At 44.5% G+C, this 21,820-nt stretch overlaps 1 protein-coding gene across 12 annotated transcripts in view; it reads left to right on the top strand.

The window, feature by feature from the left end:
• CNTNAP2 (contactin associated protein 2) overlaps nucleotides 1–21,820 on the top strand; it is a 1,124,907-nt gene that overhangs the window by 948,836 nt on the left and 154,251 nt on the right. For all 12 annotated transcript variants that reach the window (XR_010308041.1, XM_064169555.1, XM_064169553.1 and 9 more), the window contains one exon: nucleotides 3,653–3,780. Coding sequence is in view for 11 of the 12 variants with exons in the window: in XM_064169555.1 (XP_064025625.1) it covers nucleotides 3,653–3,780 (128 nt within the window). In the remaining variant the exon portion in view is untranslated. The remainder of the gene's footprint in view (nucleotides 1–3,652; nucleotides 3,781–21,820) is intronic.

Raw genomic sequence — 21,820 nt, 5'->3', positions numbered from 1 at the left:
TCCTGTTGTTTTAATCAAGTTGTTATTCACTTCCTATTTTAAATAGGTGTTTTATTATTAGTTGTTGGTTTTAATTGTAGATTGTCTATGTCCTGAAGTATTCATTTTGCAGTCACTATTAAAGCCTGTGTTCCCTCCCATGGCAGGGAGGTTGGAACTAGATGGTCTTTAAGGTCCCTTCCAACTCAAACCATTCCATGATTCTGTGATTCTACAGTTTTCAACCCACAGTGGCTTGGTGGCAATTTACAGTTGCTGAGCACAGCAGAGCCATGGGAATGGGGTGAATGTAAATGCAGGGCTTTTGTGCTGCATGTCACATGCATGAAAAAAACCCACTACAGTTTTATCAAAAGCTTTCCAGAGCTAACCAGTTCTGCTTTAATCCTACCTTTTGTTTGCCCTGCTTTTAATCCTGTTAATTAGAGCTTGCCTATTTGCAAGTAACTTGCTTCCATGTCATTAAGGCTGGTGCCAAAATGGGTTTGTTCGTTAAACTGTCTCTAATATTAACTCTTCTTAGCAGTTCTAATATATGTATTTTAAAAGAAAAATCTAGCCACCTATTTTTGGAAGGGTGAAAATAGAACCATAGAATCAGTCAGGTTGGAAGAGACCACAAAGATCATCCAGTTCCAACCCCCCTGCCATGCCCAGAGACACCCTACCCTAAATCAGGCTGGCCAGAGCCTCATCCAGCCTGGCCTTAAACAGCTCCAGGGATGGGGTCTCGACTACCTCCCTGGGCAGCCCATTCCAGCCTCTCACCACTCTCATGCTCAACAACTTCCTCCTCACGTCCAGGCTGAACCTACCCATCTCCATCTTTGCTCCATTCCCCCTGGTCCTGTCACTCTCTGATATCCTGAAAAGTCCCTCCCCAGCTTTTTTGTCGACCCCCTTCAGGTACTGAAAGGCCACAATAAGGTCTCCTGGGAGCCTCCTCTTCTCCAGACTGAACAGCCCCTACCAATGCTTGGCATGGCTATGCCCTTCACAATGTTTTTTACAGATGTTAATTCACAGATATTGGTTGGACTGAACTGCTTTATACCTTACTCAGACCGATGATGGAGGTTGGAACAAGATAGATGTTGATCTGTTCTCACTAGTAACAAGTGACAGGCCGAGAGGAAATGTCCTCAAGTTGCACCAGAGAAGGTTTAGGATGGATATTAGAAGAAAATTCTTGACTGTGGCATACCTTTGAAATAGGAATACTTGGGAGTTTGTATTCTTTCAACCACTATTAATTAAATTGTGTATGTTCACCACTGTGGTTTCATTTCAGTAGGTGTTTTATTTGTATTCTCAAAGCAATTCCAGTTCCTCAGGTCATGTGAGCATATCTCATAAAAATAATTCTTTTCCTACTTGTGGTACATTCTTTATGTGTTTTCCTGCATAGGACTGCACTGATATTTAAGCAATGTCTAACAAAACTGGAGAAAATAAATTACACCAGCAACAGAAGCCTGGTGGTATGAAATGATTATATAAACAAATTAATAGCAATACAGAATCTTATCCTTACTTTGTGTCATTTGCTGATAGATGCATAATGCATTGCTTCTTTCCATACCACGGAGTGCTTCTAAGGAGTAAGTAGATGATCATAATCAAAACAATGATAAATCTTCCACTAATATCTGCTGCTTTCATTCAAAGGCACCCTGAAGCACTCTGCAGACCATTATATATAGGAAAAGAAATTAGGAATAGAAAATTACACTGAGATTTCATCAATATCTCCTGGTAATAATTACAGGATTTGATCAGATTCATTCATCTCCCATTTGACTATTAATAGGAATAGGACACACTCTGAATTCAATCTTTATTCTCTTAAGGGGATTTTCTTTGGTGGGGAAGAACTTCAGAGACTTTCTCCACCCTCTTAATATGCAAAGTCTTTAAATACTGGCAGAAGCATCATCACTTGCAGGAGCTGAGTGTTCCAGCTGTGATTATTTCCTAAGTATGTAGTACAAAGTCAAGCATTATAATCAGTCTTTGGTTTATAACTTCTTTGACTTTGTCAGTGCTGATTAGTATGTCCACAGGAGATACAAGTACCGTAGAAAGGCATAACAGAGCCACTTGGTCTCTTGAGTGTATTTCTCTTTTTGGTTCACACATAGGCCAAAGGCCATCATTACTTCTCTTATTAAGAACAAATTTGCTGTGCTGGTGCTGCTGGAGAAAAGGCAACACACTTAGTCCATCACTCTCAGGCATCAATAGCTTCTGTCCATGGAACAGTGTATTTTCTGCAGTGATGAGTCAAATAAGCCACCAGAAAGATATAGGGATGCTGATTGACAGAATATGAACCAGTGTGTGCCCAGGTGGCCAAGAAGGCCAACAGCACTTGGCCTAGATCAGGAACAGTGTGTCAGCAGGACCAGGGAAGTGATTCTGCCCCTATAGAGTCAGCAGTGGAGAGGCCACCTGCACCTTGAAGACTGAGATGAGTTTGGCTACCCTCACTCCAAGAAACACACTGAGGTGCTGGAGAGTGTCCAGAAAAAGGCAGCAAAGCTGTTGAAGGGTCTGGAGGACAGGTGTGGTGAGGAGAGGCTGAAGGAACTGGGGTGGCTGTCTGGAGAAGAGAAGGCTGAAGGAAGAACTTCTTGCTGTCTGTAGGTTTCTGAAAGGAGGCTGGAGCCAGATGGGTGTTGGGCTCTTCTTCCTAGTAAAAAGTCATAAGACAAGAGGAAGTGACCTCAGGTTGTACCAGGGAGGGTTAAGGCCAGACATTAGAAATAACTCCTTCACTGAAAGGATTCTCAAAATCTGGAACAAGTTGCTCAGGGAGGTGGTTGAATCCCCATCCCTGGAAGTGTTTCAAAGAGGCAGAGATGTGGTGCTGAGGGACATGGTTTAGTGCCAGCCTTGGTAGAGGTAGAGAATTGTCAGACTCAATGATCTTAAAGGTCTTTGCAATCAAACCCATTCTGTGATTCCATGATTAAAAGAAAATAGAGCTGTTTCTGAAAAGGACTCTAACAATTGGCTGGATGTTGGCACCATTCACCACCACTCTCGGGGCTCTGCCATCCAGCCAGTTCTTGATCCAGCACAGAGTGAATCTGTCCAAACCATGAGCTGCCAGCTTGGCTAGGAGCTTCTTGTGGCAGACAGTGTCAAAGGCTTTGCTGAAATCCAGGTAGACTACATCCACAGCCTGCCCCACATTCACCAGGCAGGTAACCTGATCATAAAAGGAGATCAGGTTGGTGAGATAGGACCTGCTCCTCCTAAACCTATGCTGGCTGGGCCTGATCCCTTGGCCATCCTGTAGGTGCCTTGTGATGGCACTCAGATGACCTGTTCCATCACCTTGCCTGGCACTGAGGTCAGGCTTACAGGTCTGTAGTTTTCTGGCTCCTCCTTATGACCCTTCTTGTGGATGGGTATCACATAGCAGCTGCTATCCATCTGTTTTCCAGCAAAGAGGCAGTGGTATTGCTCAAACTGGTGTTGGCTTTGTAGGCATTGACACTGTACTGGTGCAACTGGTGCACAACTGTTCCCTTGGCGCTTAGCTCATCGAGCAACAGTGGGCAAGGAAAGAATTGCACAACGATAGCTAAGGAAGTAATTTTGATCTGTTTCACAATTGCTTGCCTTTTCTCTCTCTCTAATCCAGGAGAAAAGACACTGGGATGTTGTCATACAAAGAGCACCTGCCAGTGAGTCAGGTAGTGGTTGGAGACGTCGACCGGCCTGGATCGGAAGCCAAGATATCTGTGGGTCCTGTGCGCTGCCAAGGAGATCGTAAGTTCTCTGGGGCTGTTACACTTACACCTGGGTGGAAAGCAAGCCAAAGTGGAAATTGAGATCTGTGTAGACACCTCCTACAAATATGGAGAAGTGTCTGTCTCCTCAGAGGCTCTTTTTTCCCCTGTGAAAGCATGCTGTGGTTTGAGACGTTTTGTCTATGAGTCTGCACATATAGTGACTCATCTTCACGTGGAAAATATCAGTGCTTGTCTGTATTGTATGGTAAATGTGGCAACTTGGATGATCTCACTTTGTTTCTGTTGATATGAGCAGCAATCCAGATTGCATAGGAATGTCTCCCAACATCTGTGCTTCTGCTGAGTGCTCTTATCAGTATCACTGCCGTGCATGCCACTGCCAACTGTGTTTGTTGAATGCAAATAGTAGCATGGGGGCAAAACTTAGTGCTGTAAACTCTGCTTACAAGTGTGTAATGTTTGACAAGATGGTTATCAGGTGTTAATCCCCATCAGGTTTGGGTAGCCTGATTTGCAGGCTGTGCTGATAGCAGAGAGGAGCATCTCTGTGAGGAGGAAAGCTGAGAAGAGCAGCCTGAGAGAGGATCCTCTTCATGCTCAGTAAGAGATAGAGTAGGAGGCAAGAGGATGGGGGCAGACTATTTTCAGTGGTGTTTGGTGATAGGACAAGGGTCACTGGACACAAATTGAAAGCCAGGAGGTTCCACCTGAACATGATGAAAAAGTTGTTTGCTGTGGAGGTGCTGGAGCCCTGGAGCAGGCTGCCCAGGGAGATTGCAGTGTCTCCTTTGCTGGAGACTTTCAAAATCCACATGAACATGGTCTTGGGCAATCTGCAGTGGGTGCAGACTAGATGATCTCCATTGGTGCCTTCCAACCCTTCCCATGATGCTGGAATTCTGGTATTCTGAGGTGTACATTCTCCAGTTTGATCAGCAGGTGAGATAGTCTAGAAATACACTGGATAATGCTCCCAACACTTGAAAGAGCTGGGATGTACTAAGGAAGATTGAATTCTTCTTTCAATCTCTTATGTCTTTGAAGGTGGAATTCATCACCAAAGGCAACAGAACCCCAGTGAGGGTTTCCCTCCCATGGATGCTATTATTAGGTATAAAGGTGAGAGATCACCAGGGTCAAGCCTCTTCTTCAGTGGCTGGTAGGCTGACCAGTCTGAGGAGGACACTGGCCTTTCTGCCCTGATCCAAATCTGTGTGTTTCTGAATCCAGTTCCAGAATGCAGATCTCAAACCCAGTTCCTGTCTCTTGCTGAGTGAAGTCTGGGAGTTTGGCCACAGCATTAGTGGTGATAGTTGTTGAAGGACTGGGTTTGGTATTGCTTTAGTTTTTACTTTATTATTTCCATCTGAGATGGTTTAGTTTCTTTCACAACCCATCAGTCTCCCTTATTCCCTTTCACTTCCCTTTGGGAAGCTGAGGGGGTATCTTATTAATACTTACCAATATCTAAGGAGTGTGAAGAAGGTGAGTCTTCTCAGTGGTCCCCAGTGACAGGACAAGAGGTAGTGATGGGCATAGACTTGAATGTAGCAAGTTCCATCTAAATTTGAGATGAAACTTATTTACCTTGAGGGTGGCAGAGCACTGGAACAAGCTGCCCAGAAAGGTGCTGAAGTCTCTGTCTTCAGAGACTTTCAAGGCTCACCTGGACATGTTCCTGTGTGGACTGCTTTAGGTAAGCCTGCTTTGGCAAGGACATTGGACTCAGTGACCTTCAGAGGTACCTTCCAAGCTCTACCATTCTGTGTTTCTGGTGATTGATAGAGAGTGTCTATGCCATTCATCTAGTGGCCAGCCCAGCCCTCACATACTCAGTACACAGGAGTTTTCTGGCTCCCAGGGCATTGCTCAGTGATACAACCAAATGTGTTTGGTCTCCTTTTCTGTTCAATGCTTTTCTGGGCTGCACAAGTGATCCTTCTAACCTTAGTCAATGAATCTGATGCCTGAGGAGCAGAAAGAAATATCATGGGATGTTTGCAAATTTTCACTTCACCTATTTGATGTTTGTGATAGATGTTGTGTGACTTATCACAGGTCAGATTGTGTTTGTTCCTCAGCTGTGTTGGACAAATGTTTCAGTCATGACTGAAAAATAATGGGTAGCATCTTTTTTCAGTTTTGGAGCCCTCACCTCAAGAAAGACATTGAGGTGGCTGGAGAGGATCCAGAGAAGGGCAACAAAGATGGTGAGGGGTCTGGAGAACAGGTCTGGTGAGGTGTAACTGAGGGAACTGAGGTTGTTTAGTCTGGAGAAAAGAAGATCTTCTCCTCAAACTGAGGTTGAAGCTAGGTAGATGTTGGACTTTTCTCCCTAGTCACAAATGAAAGAGAGGAAATGGTCTCAAATTGAACCAGGGGATATTAGAAGAAACTTCTTGACTGAAAAGGTTCTCAAGACTGGAACAGTCTCCCTAGAGAGCTAAATCCTCATCTCTGGAGGTGTTTCAGACAGGCAGAGGTGTGGTGCTCAGGGTTGTAGTTTAGTACCAGTCTTGGTAGTTGGAAAATGGTGGAACTCAAAGGCCTTTTACAACCAAAATGATTCCATGTAGTTATTCTGGTATCATTTTTTGAAGTGCTGAATGAAATTCAGTTAGAGGTAGGAAGACTGGCAGGGAAACACAGATATTTTGGTTGGTGTGGAAGGAAGATGGAAAAGGTAAGAATGTCCAAACAGTAAAACACAGACCTGCTCAGAAGGATTTCTCATTGTGGTTGTAGAGCCTGCCAGGACTTTGACAACTGTGGCCAGAGCTGCTGGTCTTTGCAGTCCCTAAGAACACACAGCCGAAGGTTGGTATTTGAGGGCAAGGAGTATTAAAGCAAAGACAAGTGCTGTCTCCTGCACATCCCTTCTCTCCTACCCATCAAATTCTTAACAAATGAATGAATCACTTGGGGTCACAGCAATTAGCCATTCCTACCCTATTGACTGACCAGATGAAATCCCCCAATGCTCCATTTCAATGCCACCGCTTTGATATGAACCAAGGAGCATTAGGAATGGAGTACACAGAGCAGAGTTGCAATTGTTCTCCTGTGAAAAAAATGACTAGATTCTTCTTTCAGAAATATAGATTTTTATTTTGGCCCCACAAATGACAATTTAATTTTTCTATTCCCTTGATTTATGACCTGATTAAGGCTTCTCTGGGCGAGCTTGGATGGTGACTGTTGTTGGAATAAAATCAGAAAGCTTGTCCATGTGTGATTATCTATCTTTGTATGCCAGAGGTATTTTTCATGTTTAACTGCACCTCACAAAATACTATTTGCATCCTGAAAAGTAGTCAGCAAAAAGGAACTTTATTACCCCTCTAAAGATCTACTTAAGCTGCTGTGCTCTGCCAGAACGACTCAGACTCCTCTGATCATCGTGGCAAAAATCCCATAAATCTCCCCTGAAGCCTGTCTTGTACCCTGGATAGAACATCAGGATGTCTCTTTTCCATTTGCTGTTTTGGTGTTGAGGAAAGCTTTCTAAATGTTTCCTGCTTTTTCACTGGTGACCCACCAGGAGAGCAGACCCAGCCAGTTTCATGGAGAGCAGGAGTACAACCAGAACATGCACTCAGTGAGGATTTTGACATTTTGTTCTGTCCAAAGATCAAACAAAGATCTGGAGCAAATGTCAAGTCTTCCCGGACTTCAAGCTAAGCTGTTATTCCTGGACGCTGCCACATGAATCATGGAACCATTTTGGTTGCAAAGACCTTTAAGATCATCAAGGCCAAGCATCAATCCAATAGCACCAGGGCCATTAAAGCGTGTGTCCTGAATGCTTCCAGGGATGGTGGCTCCACCATCTCCCTGAGCAGCCTGTTCCAACGTTTCACCACTCTTCCAGCCAAGCCATTTTTCCTGATATCCAACCTAAATCTCCCCTGGTGCAACATGAGGCCATTTTCTTTCAGCCTATCACCAACACCCACTTCACTACAGCCTCTTTTCAGGGTTTGGCAGAGGTCAATAAGGTCTCCACTCAAGCCTCCTCTTCGCCACAGTGAACAACCCTAGTTCCCTCAGCTGCTCCTCACCAGACCTGTTCACCAGACCCTTCACCAGCTTCATTATCCTTCTCTGTATCCATTTCATCACTTCAGTGTCTTTCTTGCAGTGAATGTTATGTAGAATGTGAGGGAGATGAATTATTTCATCAATAATCACAGCGAGGCAAAGTTACTTTTGTAACTTTTGACTCTTTTAGGAGACTTTCTTTTCATTCCCCTTAGGAGAGTATGGGTGTTCTTGAAGCTCCTATATTTGTAACCTGCTAAGAATATGCTTTTCCCAAGGACTTCCAAGGACTTTGATTCAAGTCTGCTCTTCATAAGCCCAGAGGGGAATGCACTGATTTGTGCTCTAGATTTGCCTTTATCCTTGAGTCTCTTTTCCTCTAGTCCCATTTCTTCTGTAGCATAGACAGAATTTAAAGGGGAGATGTTTTCACACAGCTGAGATTTATGGTTTTTCCACCTCCTTGAATGTCTTGTTTTTACCTTCCCAGTAAGACTTCAATTTCTGAGCCATGAATCATATTTTTGTATTTTACTTCTATTATCTTTAATCTTCAAAATGTGGAGGAGGAAGCAGTTGCATTGACTGTGCTTCTCTCTAAGCTAGGTATTCATGATGACCACTATCAGCACCGTTAGTGTAGGATCTGCAGTGACAGACAGAAAAAGTCTCCTTCACAGTGACAGAAATTTAGATTAAAACTCAGTGATGACATCAGTGTATGGCTTTTATTTGTGTGTGTGTGTGTGTCTCTGAGTGTACCTCTGTGTTCTCAGGGGAAATATACCTTGAGTTCTTGTATTCAAGAACTTTGACCTTGGCTCATCAAGGAGTTCCAGGACATGATGCTGTGTTTATTTTCCTTCTAACTATACATTTTTTTTTTTGGGGGGGAGAGGGTCTGCTCTTGTACTTCCTTATAGAAATTTCCAGTCTCAGAATCCCAGCATGGTATGAGTTGGTAGGCACTTCTGGAGATCATCTAGTCCAATGCTTTTGCTGAAGCAGAGTCACCTACAGCAGGCTGCACAGGACTGCAGTGTTCATGTGGGTTTGGACTGTCTCCAGAGGAGGAGACTCCACAACCTCTCTGGGCAGCCTGCTCCAGGGCTCCAGCACCCTCAGAGGAAAGTTATTCTTGGAGTTGAAATGGAACTTCCTGTCTTTTGGTTTGTGCCTGCTGCTCTTTGTCCTGTCTCTGGCCAGCACTTGAAAGAGTCTGACCCTATCCTCTTGCCCTCCATTCAATGTTATTGATCATCCTTGAGAAGTTCCCCTCTCATCCTTCTCTTCTCCAGGCTAAACAGAATCACAGAATGTCAGGGACTGGAAGGGCCCTCCAAAGTTCATCCAGTCCAACCCCCTAAGGCTTTCAGCCTCTCCTCCTCACAGAGATGCTGCAGATCCCCTCAGATTCTTTGCAGCCTCTGTTGGACTCTCTCCAGTAGTCCTCTGTCTCTTTTGAACCAGGGAGCCCAGAATTGGACTCAGTAATCCAGGTGCAACCTCACCTGGGCAGAGTAGAGGGGAAGTAAAACCTCCCTTGACCTGCTGCTCAAACTCTTCTTAATGCACCCCATAGTCTAGATTACACTCTCACTTAGTGTGTGTTTTCATTTTGGGTGCAGTCTGCATTGCTGGAGACCTTTCCTTAAGGACTTTAAAAAAGCAGTATGCTCTGAGGATCTCTTCTGAGGGGAAATAGCATTTAATCCTTGGCTGCCATTGTGGTCCGGGCTCACCTTTCAACTGAGCTTCACACAGCCACTTTCTCACTTCTCTCTCACTTCCCACTCTGATGGGATAGGCAGGAGAATCAAGAGAAAAAGGCAAAACATTATGAGTTGAGATAAGGGGAGTTTGAATAACACAAAAAGAGAATAGCAGGGATTGCAACAGTGCTAATGAAATGATTTATATAAACTGAGTGACATGCAATGCTCTCCACCTGGAACCTAGCATCTGCTTGAGCTCTCTGTGCTTCCCTTGGCCATCTTCCCCCTTATATAGCAAGCACAGTGTAATTACAGCATGGAATACCTCATTGGCTGGTGAATTTGGCTATCCTGGTCATGGCCTCTTACAACTTTTTGTGACATTTAACCTGTCCCAGCCAAGCCCAGGACATCATCTTTGTGTACTTCCCTGCTGATTCCTCCTCCTGCACACTCTCTCCTGTCTTCTAACATGCAGGTCACATCTGTTGTACACACATAGTGAATGTAAGCATGAGGAATTGCACAATTCTGTAACTTACATCTCCATGCTTCCCAGATTCTTCATGAAATCCAAACCAGAGAGTTGCAGAGACATTTTACCTGCTTGAAGATAGGAATTGACCTGCCCTACTGTTAGTTAATTAATACTCACATGCATTTAATTCTACCTAGATGGGTGTGTTGGTATCAACCACCAAAGGCAGCTCCTTCAAATTTCAAGGCACTAATAAATTTTACTCTCTTTATGTATTTGCTGAAGTAATGAAAACATATGGCAGTCAGTGCCCATGATCACTTCTCCAGCTGATCAGAAAAGAACAAAACCCATGCTGAAACTCCATAGGGGAGTTCTGAGCTTTGTTTCTGAGATGCAGAGTTCAAATGCAATTAAGAGCTAATTTTATTCAGATTCCCCTCATCATCACGATTATATCACAGGTTAATTTTATCTTCTTTAACGCAAAGAAAGGAGTATCTGAAGCATTTCATGTAAAGTATTGTCTCTGAATTGCTAGGGAATTTAAGCAGAGTTGTTAGTCTGATAGATGATATACAGGAGCTGTTCATATTAAACTCAGATCCTGTTCAAGTTATGCTTTAATTATCATTTCAAATACTTTCCTATCTATGGGCTCATAATGCATAGCAGTGTCTCACTACTAAACTATAGCAAAGTGAGAAAAACAACTGTGCAGACAGAAAATCCAGGAATTAAAAGATGAATCGATTGCCACAGTATATGGAGAGGTGATGAGAAGATGTCAGGGACCAGGAGAACCTGAGACTGAAGTGGGGCATGAGAAGTTGCTGGAATCCTGTCAATTACATGCCCAAATCTTTCGTCACCTTTAAGTTTCACCCCAAAAACCTGAATAATCTCAGAACTGAGGTATAAAATGGAGCCAATTCTCTATATTAATTTTTTAGGTGGAACTCTTTCTCACTTTAATACTTTTGGCCTGTGTATTCCTGCAGTGCTGAGTGACATTTAAAAAGCAGAAAGAACTGCAAAAGCCCAAAAAGTGATTGAAGGTGAGGTATAGTGAGGTCAGTCTTGTTCGTCACTGTGTGCAAGGTATGCAAATTCAGTCTCATTTAGACAGGGATGAGTGAGCAGCAGCAGGAAGGAGGGTATCCAGCTCTAAAGCAGCTCACCTAACCTGGCAGCACCCACCACCTGGCACTCAACACCAAGTCACTCAGGGACACTGAGAAATGCCCAGCCACCAGGGTGGAGAAACTGATCAAGAAAGGGGAGTTGAAGCCCCTTGGTGCTCATTATATTTGCAGCATCGATCTCTGTCCCAGCAAACCAAGTTAACTCAAATTATGTCCTAACAGAGGCTTTTCAAATGGCTGAACTTGTTCTGTCCAGTGGTTGAATAAAAAGGAAGGTCAAGTATGTGTTCTGCAACCATGTATTTAAGGCTGAGAGACCTGGGGCTCTTTAGTCTGGAGAACAGCAGCCTGAGAAGGGATCTTATTAGTGTTTACAGTGAGGCCACATCTGGAATATTTGAGATACACTGAAAAGTGTCCATCAGAGACTATGAGGATGATGAAGGGACTGATGAGGAAAGGCTGAGAGACCTAGGGCTGTTACACCTGAAGCAGAGAAGATTGAGAGGGGGTTTTAGTAATGTTTCTAAGTACCTGTAGGGTAGGTCTTGAGGAGAAGGTGCCAGTCTCTTTTCAGTGGTGTCCTGTCGTATGACAAGGGGCAGTGCACACAAACTGGAACACAGGAATTCCTACCTCAACACGAGGGAAAACTTTACTGTGGGGGTGCTGGAGCCCTGGAACAGGCTGTGCAGAGAGGCTGTTGAGTCTCCTCCTTTGGAGGTTTTCAAGACCCATCTGGATGCATTCCTTTGTGACCTGCCCTAGGTAGTCTTGCTTTGGACTAGACCTCTAGAGGTGTCTTCCAGAGTCTACCACTCTATGAACCACAGCTGCTATGTTTCTGAAGGGTCTCATCTCACAGGCTCCTCTCTCTGTCCTTTAATTGTAAGGTTGAATTCTGACAGCCTGTCCAAAACACTGCTGTCATCAAGTCCTATTACATATCCATATATATGCACACACATGTAATACATATATGTTGTATAGATCACAGCCCACTCAGTGCTTACCAGAATAGTCTAAGGAATGTGTCCTGATCTTTCTCTCCAAGAAGATGCAGGTCACTCTAGATTATCATATAGATGTGGTCCCCAAGGGAACAGCTTAAGTACCTATAAACACAGAGTTTCAGAGCTGTGCATTTGGGGCAAGTGATTAGAAGCCTGAATTGGGGAAAGGAAATATAACAATAGCTTGAGAGAAGTACAGTCAAGAATTAAGCTCCTATTAACTTCCTCTGATGAGGTGGGGATTAGTCTTTTCTTCATATTATTAGGTAACAGAATGAAGAGAAATGGCCTCAAGTTGCACCAGGAGACATTTAGGCTGGGTATTAAGAAAAATCTCTTTCTTGAAAGAGTGATCAGGCTGTCCAGGGAGGTGGTGAAGTCACCATCCCTGGAGGTGTTCAGGAACTGTGTGGACATGCTACAACAAGGTTTAATGGCCTTGGCAGTCTTAGTGTGATAGTTACACCGAATGCTCTCAGGGCTTTCTTCTCTGAGGCTATTTTCTGAATGCTTTTTTCCCTGACCTTTGTCTTCTATAGAAAACCTTGCAAATGATGTGGGGGGTAACACACACCAGGTAGAAAATCGTAAGAGCATGTATAGGGTTAACACTCCTGGGGGAGTAACCCTGAACCTGACCCTAGGGGTCTTGGCCCCTCCCCAGGGGTGGGCCACACTCCAGGTGATGGTTAGCCCACTCCCCCCACTTCCTGTGGTATAAAAGAGGAGCACTTCCTGCTCCTCATCCTCTTCTGCCTTGGCTCCCTCTTGACCCACACACTCATACTGCATACCAGCACACCACGTGGCAGCCACGAGGCAGAGACACCATCACATTACTCGGGTTGTATCCATCCCTGTTTGTATTTTGCTGTTTTTCCCTTCCTTATCCTTGTAAACTTCCCTACCTCCAATACCTTTTCTAAGTTATTGTTAAACTTTTCCTTTTTTACTTCCAAATCGAGTGAGATTGATTTATTTGGGTGTCCCTACCTTTCTCTCTCTCCCTGTCTTTTGGGAAAAGGAGGGGGAAGAGGGGAGGGCACTCTATAAATTCTATACATTGTCATTGGGTCTATTAAATTTATTAGAGTCTCTGGGAACTTGCATTTGAACCCAAGACAGAGCAATATGAAGCGTTGGCTACTTACTGCCACTTCCATTGCAGATGCCGTGAAGAACTCCCACTAACACATTTCTAGGGTCGAACACTCTGCGCTCCAAATTAAAACCACAATCTGCAAACTGCCACAAAGTTGATACTTAGAGAGCAGGTTTCAAAGGAAAGTTCTCAACTCCATTAATTCCTCCTCTTTTCTCTGACAAAAATCTTTCGCCATGTGCCCGCTTGGTTCTTTTGAGGCAGAAAGAGAAGAAATTTGAAACTGCTGCTAATATCAGCCAAAGTTTTCACTTGGAATCAGCAGAGACAATTAAAACGAGATGAGCAGGAAATCCTTTCTTTCACAAAATTGTTTTTTTTTCTTTCCACATTAAAGCTATTCAAGGCAGTTCTGTCTATTTAGCATTAGGAGCTTACAGTAATCCGTGCTCTGAAAGTCTTAGTTAAGCTTGCAGGCTCATGGAGCTTCCAGTCTTACAGTATTAAGCAGCAAGGTCTAACATTTTTATATGCCAGCTCTCATTTGTGCAGAATCATCTGCACATCTGGTCTGGCCTCCTTCAGAGGAGCAATATTTTTCGTGAGAACAGCTTTCAGGGAAGCAGCTATGGAAAGAGAGGCAGTCAGTAGTGACTTATGGTTTCAAACTTCTTTTTAGCCTTTTCTTTCTTTCACTAATCATTTTCCAACGTGTGTCTTGTGTCTGTAGTTTGTTATTAATCCTGGTTTCGTGAGCTCCTGCAGGAGGAAAACTTTTACCTCTTCACAGCAGATAGCTCTGCTTTTGGAAACTGAGCAACTAAATCACTCTAAATCAATTATTAGCCACAGAGCACAGTTCATAGATCTGTGTCCCATTCACCTATTATTTACTTCATATTTCATAGAATCATAGAATCAAGCAGGTTGGAAGAGACTTCCAAGATCATCCAGTCCAACCTAGCACCCAGCCCTAGCCAGTCAACCAGACCATGGCACTAAGTGCCTCATCCAGGCTTTGCTTGAACATCTCCAGGGACGGTGCCTCCACCACCTCCCTGGGCAGCCCATTCCAATGCCAATCACTCTCTCTGCCAACAACTTCCTCCTAACATCCAGCCTATACTTTCCCCTGGCACAACTTGAGACTGTCCCCTTGTTCTATTGCTGGTTGCCTGGGAGAAGAGGCCAACCTCCACCTGGCTACAGCCTCCCTTCAGGTAGTTGTAGATAGCAATGAGGTCAGCTCTGAGCCTCCTCTTCTGGAGGCTGCACACCCCCAGCTCCCTCAGCCTCTCCTCATAGGGTTTGTGTTCCAGGCCCCTCCCCAGCTTTGTTGCCCTTCTCTGGACATGTTCCAGCACCTCAACATCTCTCTTGAATTGAGGAGCCCAGAACTGGACACAGTACTCAAGGTGTGGCCTGAGCAGTGCTTTTTCATATTTCAGAAGTCAACTTGATCCACAGTTGGCAAGATGTCTTCCAGGAAACTGAAAATTCCAGAAACAAGGTAGAGGAGGGATTTTGTTGATTTCCCATCCCCAAAGAACAGAAGATTCTCAAAACCACTTGCCATAGCAACACTGACAAATGGAGGAAGTGATTTGAAGCAGAACATGTTGGTTATCAAACACAGCTACCACTGATGGAAGGATGTCATTGTGGCTTTGGCTTTCAGCATTTTACAAAAGAGTTTTTTCATCACTATTTAATTATATTTCACAATTAAAAAGCTTTTGAATGAAAAAGCTTTTTCAAATATCCAAATCAGGATCAAGTGTTCCAAACATTCAGCTCGGTGTAGTTAGATTTTATGAACTTTGTAGTTTCTTTGAGAAGCTTCAGTCTTTTGAGGGAATGACAAGATTTTGGTAGAAAAGATGTCACCAACATACATGACTTGCTGGATCAATGAGCTGAGGTCAGTTGTATGAAATTCAGCAAAGTCCAGGGCTGGGTTCTGCACTTGGGTCACAACAACCCCAGGCTCCAGGCTTGGGGAAGATTGGCTGGAAAGCTGCCCAGAAGAGAAAGATCTGGGGATGTTGATCAGCAGCTGGCTGAACATGAGCCAGCATGTGCTGAGGTAGCCAAGAAAGCCAACAAAATCCTGGCCTGGATCAGCAGTAGTGCAGACAGCAGGACCAGGGCAGTGATTGTCCCCACCTTGACTTGGCACTGGTGAAGGCTGCACCTTGAATATTGTGTTTGGTTTGGGGCTCTTCACTACAAGAAAGATGTCAACATTCTGGAGCAGGTCCAGGGAAAGGCAGCAAAGCTGGTCCTTGGGGGTCTTCAAGAAATGTGTGGATGTGGCATTTCAGCACATGGTCTAGTGGCCATGGTGGTCTTAGGTTGATGATTGGGCTTGATGATCTTAGAGGTCTTTTCCAAAGGAAGCAGGTCTATGATTGTATTAAACAATGTTTTGTTGAGCATTTGCTTTAATCCATGGGTTACTTGAACATTTAAATCATATGAATGTGTGACCCTCATATGTGGTTTGTGACCCTTACAGTAAAGAAGTGTTTCCTTATGTTGAGGTGAAACTTCCCCTTCTGTAATTTGTACCTATTGCCCCTTGTCCTATCACAGGGCACAACTAACCTCCTGACCCCCAGCCCTCAGATATTTATAAACATTGATTAGATCCCCTCCAAGTCTTCTCTTCCCCAGACCAAAAAGCCCCAGGTCCCTCAGTGTCTTCCCAGGGCCATGCTTCAGCCCCTTCATCATCTTTGTAGCCCTCTGTTGGACTCTCTCAAGTAGATCCCTGTCCCTCCTGAACTGCGTAGTCCAAAACTGAATGCAGTATTCCAGGTGAGGTCTCACCAGGGAAGAGTAGAAGGGGAGAAGAACCTCCCTCAATCTGCTGGCCACAATCCCCTTAATGCACCCCAGGAGCCCATTGGCCTTCTTGGCCACAAGGGCACATTGCTGTCTATCTTGGAGAGGTTTAGGCAAGAAACACCATCGCTTATGGTGAAAGCAAGCCAGGGGCCCTCCACATCTCCTTCCTTTTATTTACACATGAAGAGGCAGTAGTTCATAGTGACTGAGCCATGATCAAGGAGCTTCCTGAAATTAAATTCATTAGTAAAACAAGAAACATTCCAGACGTGCAAAGCACAGCTTGAAGTGCTCAGCTGAGGAACTAATTAAAGCCAGATAGCTGAGTGGGTAATGAATAAACACACGTTGTGGGCAGAAATAGCTAGGACAAATACAGATACTCCCCGTTCTGTTTGATGGGGAATTCAATTATCACATACACAGAAAGAAATTGAAGGCTAAGAGCTCTCCTGCAGCTTTGGAGCACAGACCATCCTTTGAGGGAGACAACAGGGATCAGGGGAGTGGAGCCCCTACACTGGTGCTTTGTTGTGGTACCCAGTTTAGGGTAACCTGGCAGGGGAACTATCTGGCCAACAGCACCGTGGACCTTTGACTTTTTAATTCGAAGAGCATCAGATTGTTGATAGAAGGAGCAGAAGCAAGCAGAAAGGCTGCCTGTAGTTTTTAAAGGGTTGGCTGGTATCTTTTTGTTATCAGATTTGCAGACTGTGAAATGCTGCACACCAGCCGTTTCCAGAGGCTGCTTTTCGCGCAGCAGTCTGTAAATGAACAGAGAAAACTCTGTTTGTGACATGAAGGCAGCCAGAAGAGATAGGAGCTTTGAAAACATAGATAGAGAAGAGCTCCTAGGGGAACTCAAATAGCCATTACTAGATGAAAAACACCATTAAGCTCAAGTTAAGTTTGCTAATGCTTATCACCAAACTGGAAGTTGGAGTCACAGCTTTAAAAATCCCAAATGTTGGGAGCCTGACGGAATTTATGAGGATGCTTTAGAGAGAACCCAAGGGGTTGGAAATAAGATGAAGAAGATGTAGCTCACAAAAGGGTTATCAGTTGCAGCCCTCTCTGCATCCAGAGTCCTAAGAGTAGCTGTTGTAATATAGAGCACAAAGGTTCCTCAGTGCAATTATATTCCTGGTCATACTAGTGCTGAATCCTTAGACATAGCAAAGAGGCTACAAAAGGGGTTTCAAGAGCTACAAAGATGCTGAGGGCACTGGAGCATCTCTCCAAGGAAGAGGCTGACATATCTGGGGCTATTGACCCTGGACTTAGAGGGGATCTCCTCAGTGCTGCTCAATAGATAAAGGGTGAGGGCAAGAGAATGGGGCCAGTCTCTTTTCAGTGATGCCCAGTGACAGGACAAGAGGCACAAACTGGAGCACATAAGCAAAAACTTCTTTACTGTGAGTGAAGAAGCCCTGGAGCAGGCTGCCCAGAGAAGTTGTGGAGTCTTCTCCATTAGCATCTTTCAAAACCCCTGTGGCCTCAAGATGCACCAGAGAAGGTTTAAATTGGATGTTAGGAAAAATTTCTTCACTGAAAGAGTGGTCAGGCATTAGAACAGGCTGCACAGAGAGCTGAAGGAGTCACCACCCCTGGAGGTGTTAAAAGGGCATGTGGGCAGGGCGCTTTGGGATGTGGGTTAGTGGGAACGATGGTGTTGGTTTGACAGCTGGACTTGATTATCTTAGAGGTCTTTTCTAATCTGAATGATTCTATGAAATATTTAGAGTAAAAGATCTAAAACAGGCCCAAGTACTGAAGAGAATAATGGAGTGTCTCATAGTTTTATCTAGCTGCAACCATGCAAATTGTGAAGTCACCACAGAAGGCTCCCAGAAATGTTGAGGATGGTAGTTACCAGGATTTCAGATGTATTTCTAAGCCGTGTAGACTGTCAGTGCAACCAGCTCTCTGAAACCCAAAAGGCTGCATCTCTCTGCTTCTCCATGCCTTAAACTTTCTGTCTACAACTGTGTCTTATTGCTGTCTACAACTACCTGAAGGGAGACTGTAGCCAGGTGGGGGTCGGTCTCTTCTGCCAGGCAACCAGCAATAGAACAAGGGGACACAGTCTCAAGTTGTGCCAGGGGAGGTCTAAGCTGGATGTTAGGAGGAAGTTGTTGCTAGAGAGAGTGATTGGCATTGGAATGGGCTGCCCAGGGAGGTGGTGGAGTTTCCATCCCTCAAGGTGTTCAAGAAAAGACTGGATGAGGCACTTGGTGCCATGGTCTAGTTGACTGGCTAGGGCTGGGTGCTGGGTTGGACTGGATGAGCTTGGCAGTCTCTTCCAATCTAGTTGACTCTATGATTGACAGAGACCTTAACACTTGAAGGGAAAGGAGGAGGGTACAGAGGTACAGACTTCTGTTGGCTAAATATAATAGTTGCCTCTTCCTAACCTCAACCATAAGCATAGGTTCAATTGAGCTGGAGTAGCATTTAGGAGATGTTTCAGGTTTTGTTTGGTTCCAGAAAGGGTTGAGAAAGGTCACTATAAGTAACCTGGGGATTGAACATCTGTGTTTCTGTTTGCTTGTGTTTTCTGGCTTATTTTTTTCCATTTAATAATTTTGTTGAGCATATGGAAACAAAGCCCTGCTGCCTGCAAATAAACACCATCTTTTCCTTGTCCCTCTGCTTTTATGGTAAACACCCCTAGCCCCAGCTGATCTGGAGAGTAGTAAATAAGAATGATTTCAGCCTCCCCTAGACACATAAAGTTTACCAGGTGTAAATCTAGAATTAACACTGGTGGCTTTCCCATTGGTGTAGCTTGAGCTGGGTTTGGGGGTTTAACCTTGTGGCTATAGTGCTTCCTGCAGCTGCAAGTTATAGAAGAGCTGCCCTCCAGCAAAGCTGCTTCTGTAAAGACTACTTGGGCTTTGCACATGTCTCACGTGCTTTAAGCCCACCCAGCTGGCACAAAGCACCAGTCAGCAGGTCACCTGCTTCTTCTGCCTGCTCTGGTGGGATGAGGAGGAGAAAATACAACAGAAAGGTCAATACAAAGGACAGGGAGGGCTCACTCACCAGTTATGATCACAAGCGGAAGACAGCCTTGACTTAGGGCACAAAATCAATGCAATTTAAACAAAGCCCCCATGAGTTCAGGCATCAGAGTGGGACAGTTGCATCTTAAACACAGCCCTTTACTTTGTTGCCCTTTGGCCTCTTGTTTCCTTTCTTGTTTTTCATTTGGTGTTTCCTGTGTTCTAAATAAATTTTCACATGTCCTTTGCTCAGACTGTGCAATGGCCTCAAAGTTGTGCCAAGGAATCTTTAGGTTGAATGTTAGAAGAAACTCCTTCGTTGAATGTTCTCTGGGGTAGACTGATTGAATCCCCATCCCTGAAGGTGTTGAAGAGACACAGAGAAGTGGTGCTGAGGGACATGGTTTAGCAGCAGACTTGGTAGCCTTAGAGAATGGTTGGACTTGATGAACTTTGCAGCAGAAACAGTTCTATGATTCTGTGATTCTACTTGCACATCCAAAAAGACATTTCAGAAACACAAATGATCCAGGCTTCAGGCTTGGGCTCCCCAGTTGAAGAGGAACAAGGTCTGCTGGAGAAGGTCCATCGGAAGGCTACGAGGATGATTAGGGGTCTGGAGCACTGCCTGATGAGGAGAGGCTGAGGGGCCTGTGGCTTGTTAGTTTAGAGATAAGACTGAGAGGGGATCTCATAAATGTTCATAAATATCTGAGTGCTGGGGGTCAGAAGGGAGAGACAGGCTCTGCTCACTGCTCCCCAGGGTAGGACAAGGAGCAATGGATGGAAGCTGCAGCACAGGCGGTTCCAGCTCAACACAAGGGGGAGCTTCTTTACTGTAAGGGTCCTGGACTACTGGAACAGGCTCCCCAGAGTTGTCTGGATGTGTTCTTCTGTGACCTGATCTAGATTGTACGGTCCTTGGGCATTGGACTCAATGATCTCTTTGGGTCCCTTCCAACCCCTGACATCTTGTGATATATCTGTGCAGGAAGAGTGTGGCTAGATCAGAGTTCTTACATGCTGTTGAGTCTGAAGTAGTGGGGTTTCTTCCAATATTCTCCATTTTTACAGAGTAAACAAACCAGTAGTAACTGATCAGTCTGTGACTAATTGAAAAGAGAAAAATTAATACTAGTAATACACAGTTGGAAGAGGTCTGAGCACAGAAAGAGCTTCATGTGATTCAAAAGCAGAGATCGTACTGTTGTGTCAAAGTTTGCCCTGTCCTCAGCTTCACTCACAGTGTGAGCAGTCACCTTCAGCACTCATCGCATGGTTTAATGACCATAGTGGTCTTAGGTTGACAGTTGGACTCCATGATGTGAAAGGTCTTTTCTGACCTCTGTGATTCCATGGTTCCATGTTTTCAGCAGGAGAGTCAAAGCCTAGCAAACTGGCCTAGCAGGAGGTGTCCCTGCTCATAGCAGAGGGTTGGAACAAGATGATCTTTAAGGCCCCTTCCAATCCAAACTATTCTATGACTCTGTGATACCACTTCCCCATCAAATGAACTTGCAGCTCCTCAGGCACCAGAGACAGACTGTCTGGAGATGGCTCTATTAGCCTTGCTGTGCACAGAAGTTTTGCAATCAAAATCCCTTTCTTCAGCTGCTGAGTCTCAGTAATATATTTTAAATACAAATTTATACCATATACTTTTATATCCAAAATTTGGAGTGGAAATGGAAATCTCTCCACTCCTCACTGCTGTATTGCTTTTCTTTGAGAGGGGTGAATATTTGGGTGGGGGGGAATAGTTGGCAGGCTTTCCTTTTAAAAGAATGCAAATTGGCAAGTTTCAGTTGTGGGTGGGGGAGAAAAATCAGCTGCTAAAGAAAAAAATACTCGGTGAAAGTTTGCAGTGTATGAACTTCATCATACATCAGGCAAAGTGTTGATTAAGAAGTCTTTTTCCTTTTGCCCACACACAAAAAAAGCCTTGTGAAACAGACCAGGCTTTCAAGTGCAATAGGAGCTATAAGATAGAAGTGGGAAATATATTCATCATGACACATCCTATGGGGCTTTTAGGCTCCCAGCCAATATCACAGCTGTCATTTTGTGCTTTTAAGATGTAGTTCTGATCCTAAACTATTATCATAGAATCATAGGATGGTGGAAGTCAGAAGGGACCTTCAGAGATCATAGAATTATAGAATTAAGTTTGGAAGGGACCTCAAAGATTATCTAGTCCCAAACTCCCACCATAGGCAGGGACACCTCCCACTAGAACAGGTTGCTCAAGGCCTTCTCCTACCTGGCCTTGAACACTTCCAGGAAGGTTGTGGAGCACAGAAGCACCCAGTGAGATCTTTGATCTTTGATCACACTGGGTGCTTCTGTGCTCCACAACCTTCCTGGGCAACCTGTGCCAGTGTCTCACCACCCTCACTGTCAAGAACCCTTTCCTAACATCTGGTTTAAATCTCCCCTTTCCAGTTTAAACCTATTACCTCTCAGCCTGTCATGACAACACCTTGTCAATAGTGCCTCCCCAGTCTTCCTGTAGGGCCCCCTCAGATACTGGAAGGCTACTGTAAGGTCTCTTCAAAGCCTTGACTTTTCCAAGCCAAAGAGCCCCAACTCTCACAGCCTGCCCTCGTAGCAGAGGTGCTCCAGCCTTCTGAGCATCTTTGCAGCCCTCCCCTGGACTCTCTCCAAGAGATCAATGTCTTTCATTGAGTCCACCCCACTGCCAAAGCAG

This window comes from Pogoniulus pusillus, chromosome 32, assembly GCF_015220805.1.
Source record: "Pogoniulus pusillus isolate bPogPus1 chromosome 32, bPogPus1.pri, whole genome shotgun sequence".
NCBI classification, from domain to species: domain Eukaryota; kingdom Metazoa; phylum Chordata; class Aves; order Piciformes; family Lybiidae; genus Pogoniulus; species Pogoniulus pusillus.
The sequence above is the reverse complement of the archived record's forward strand: the minus strand, read 5'-3'. Positions and strand labels throughout refer to the sequence as shown.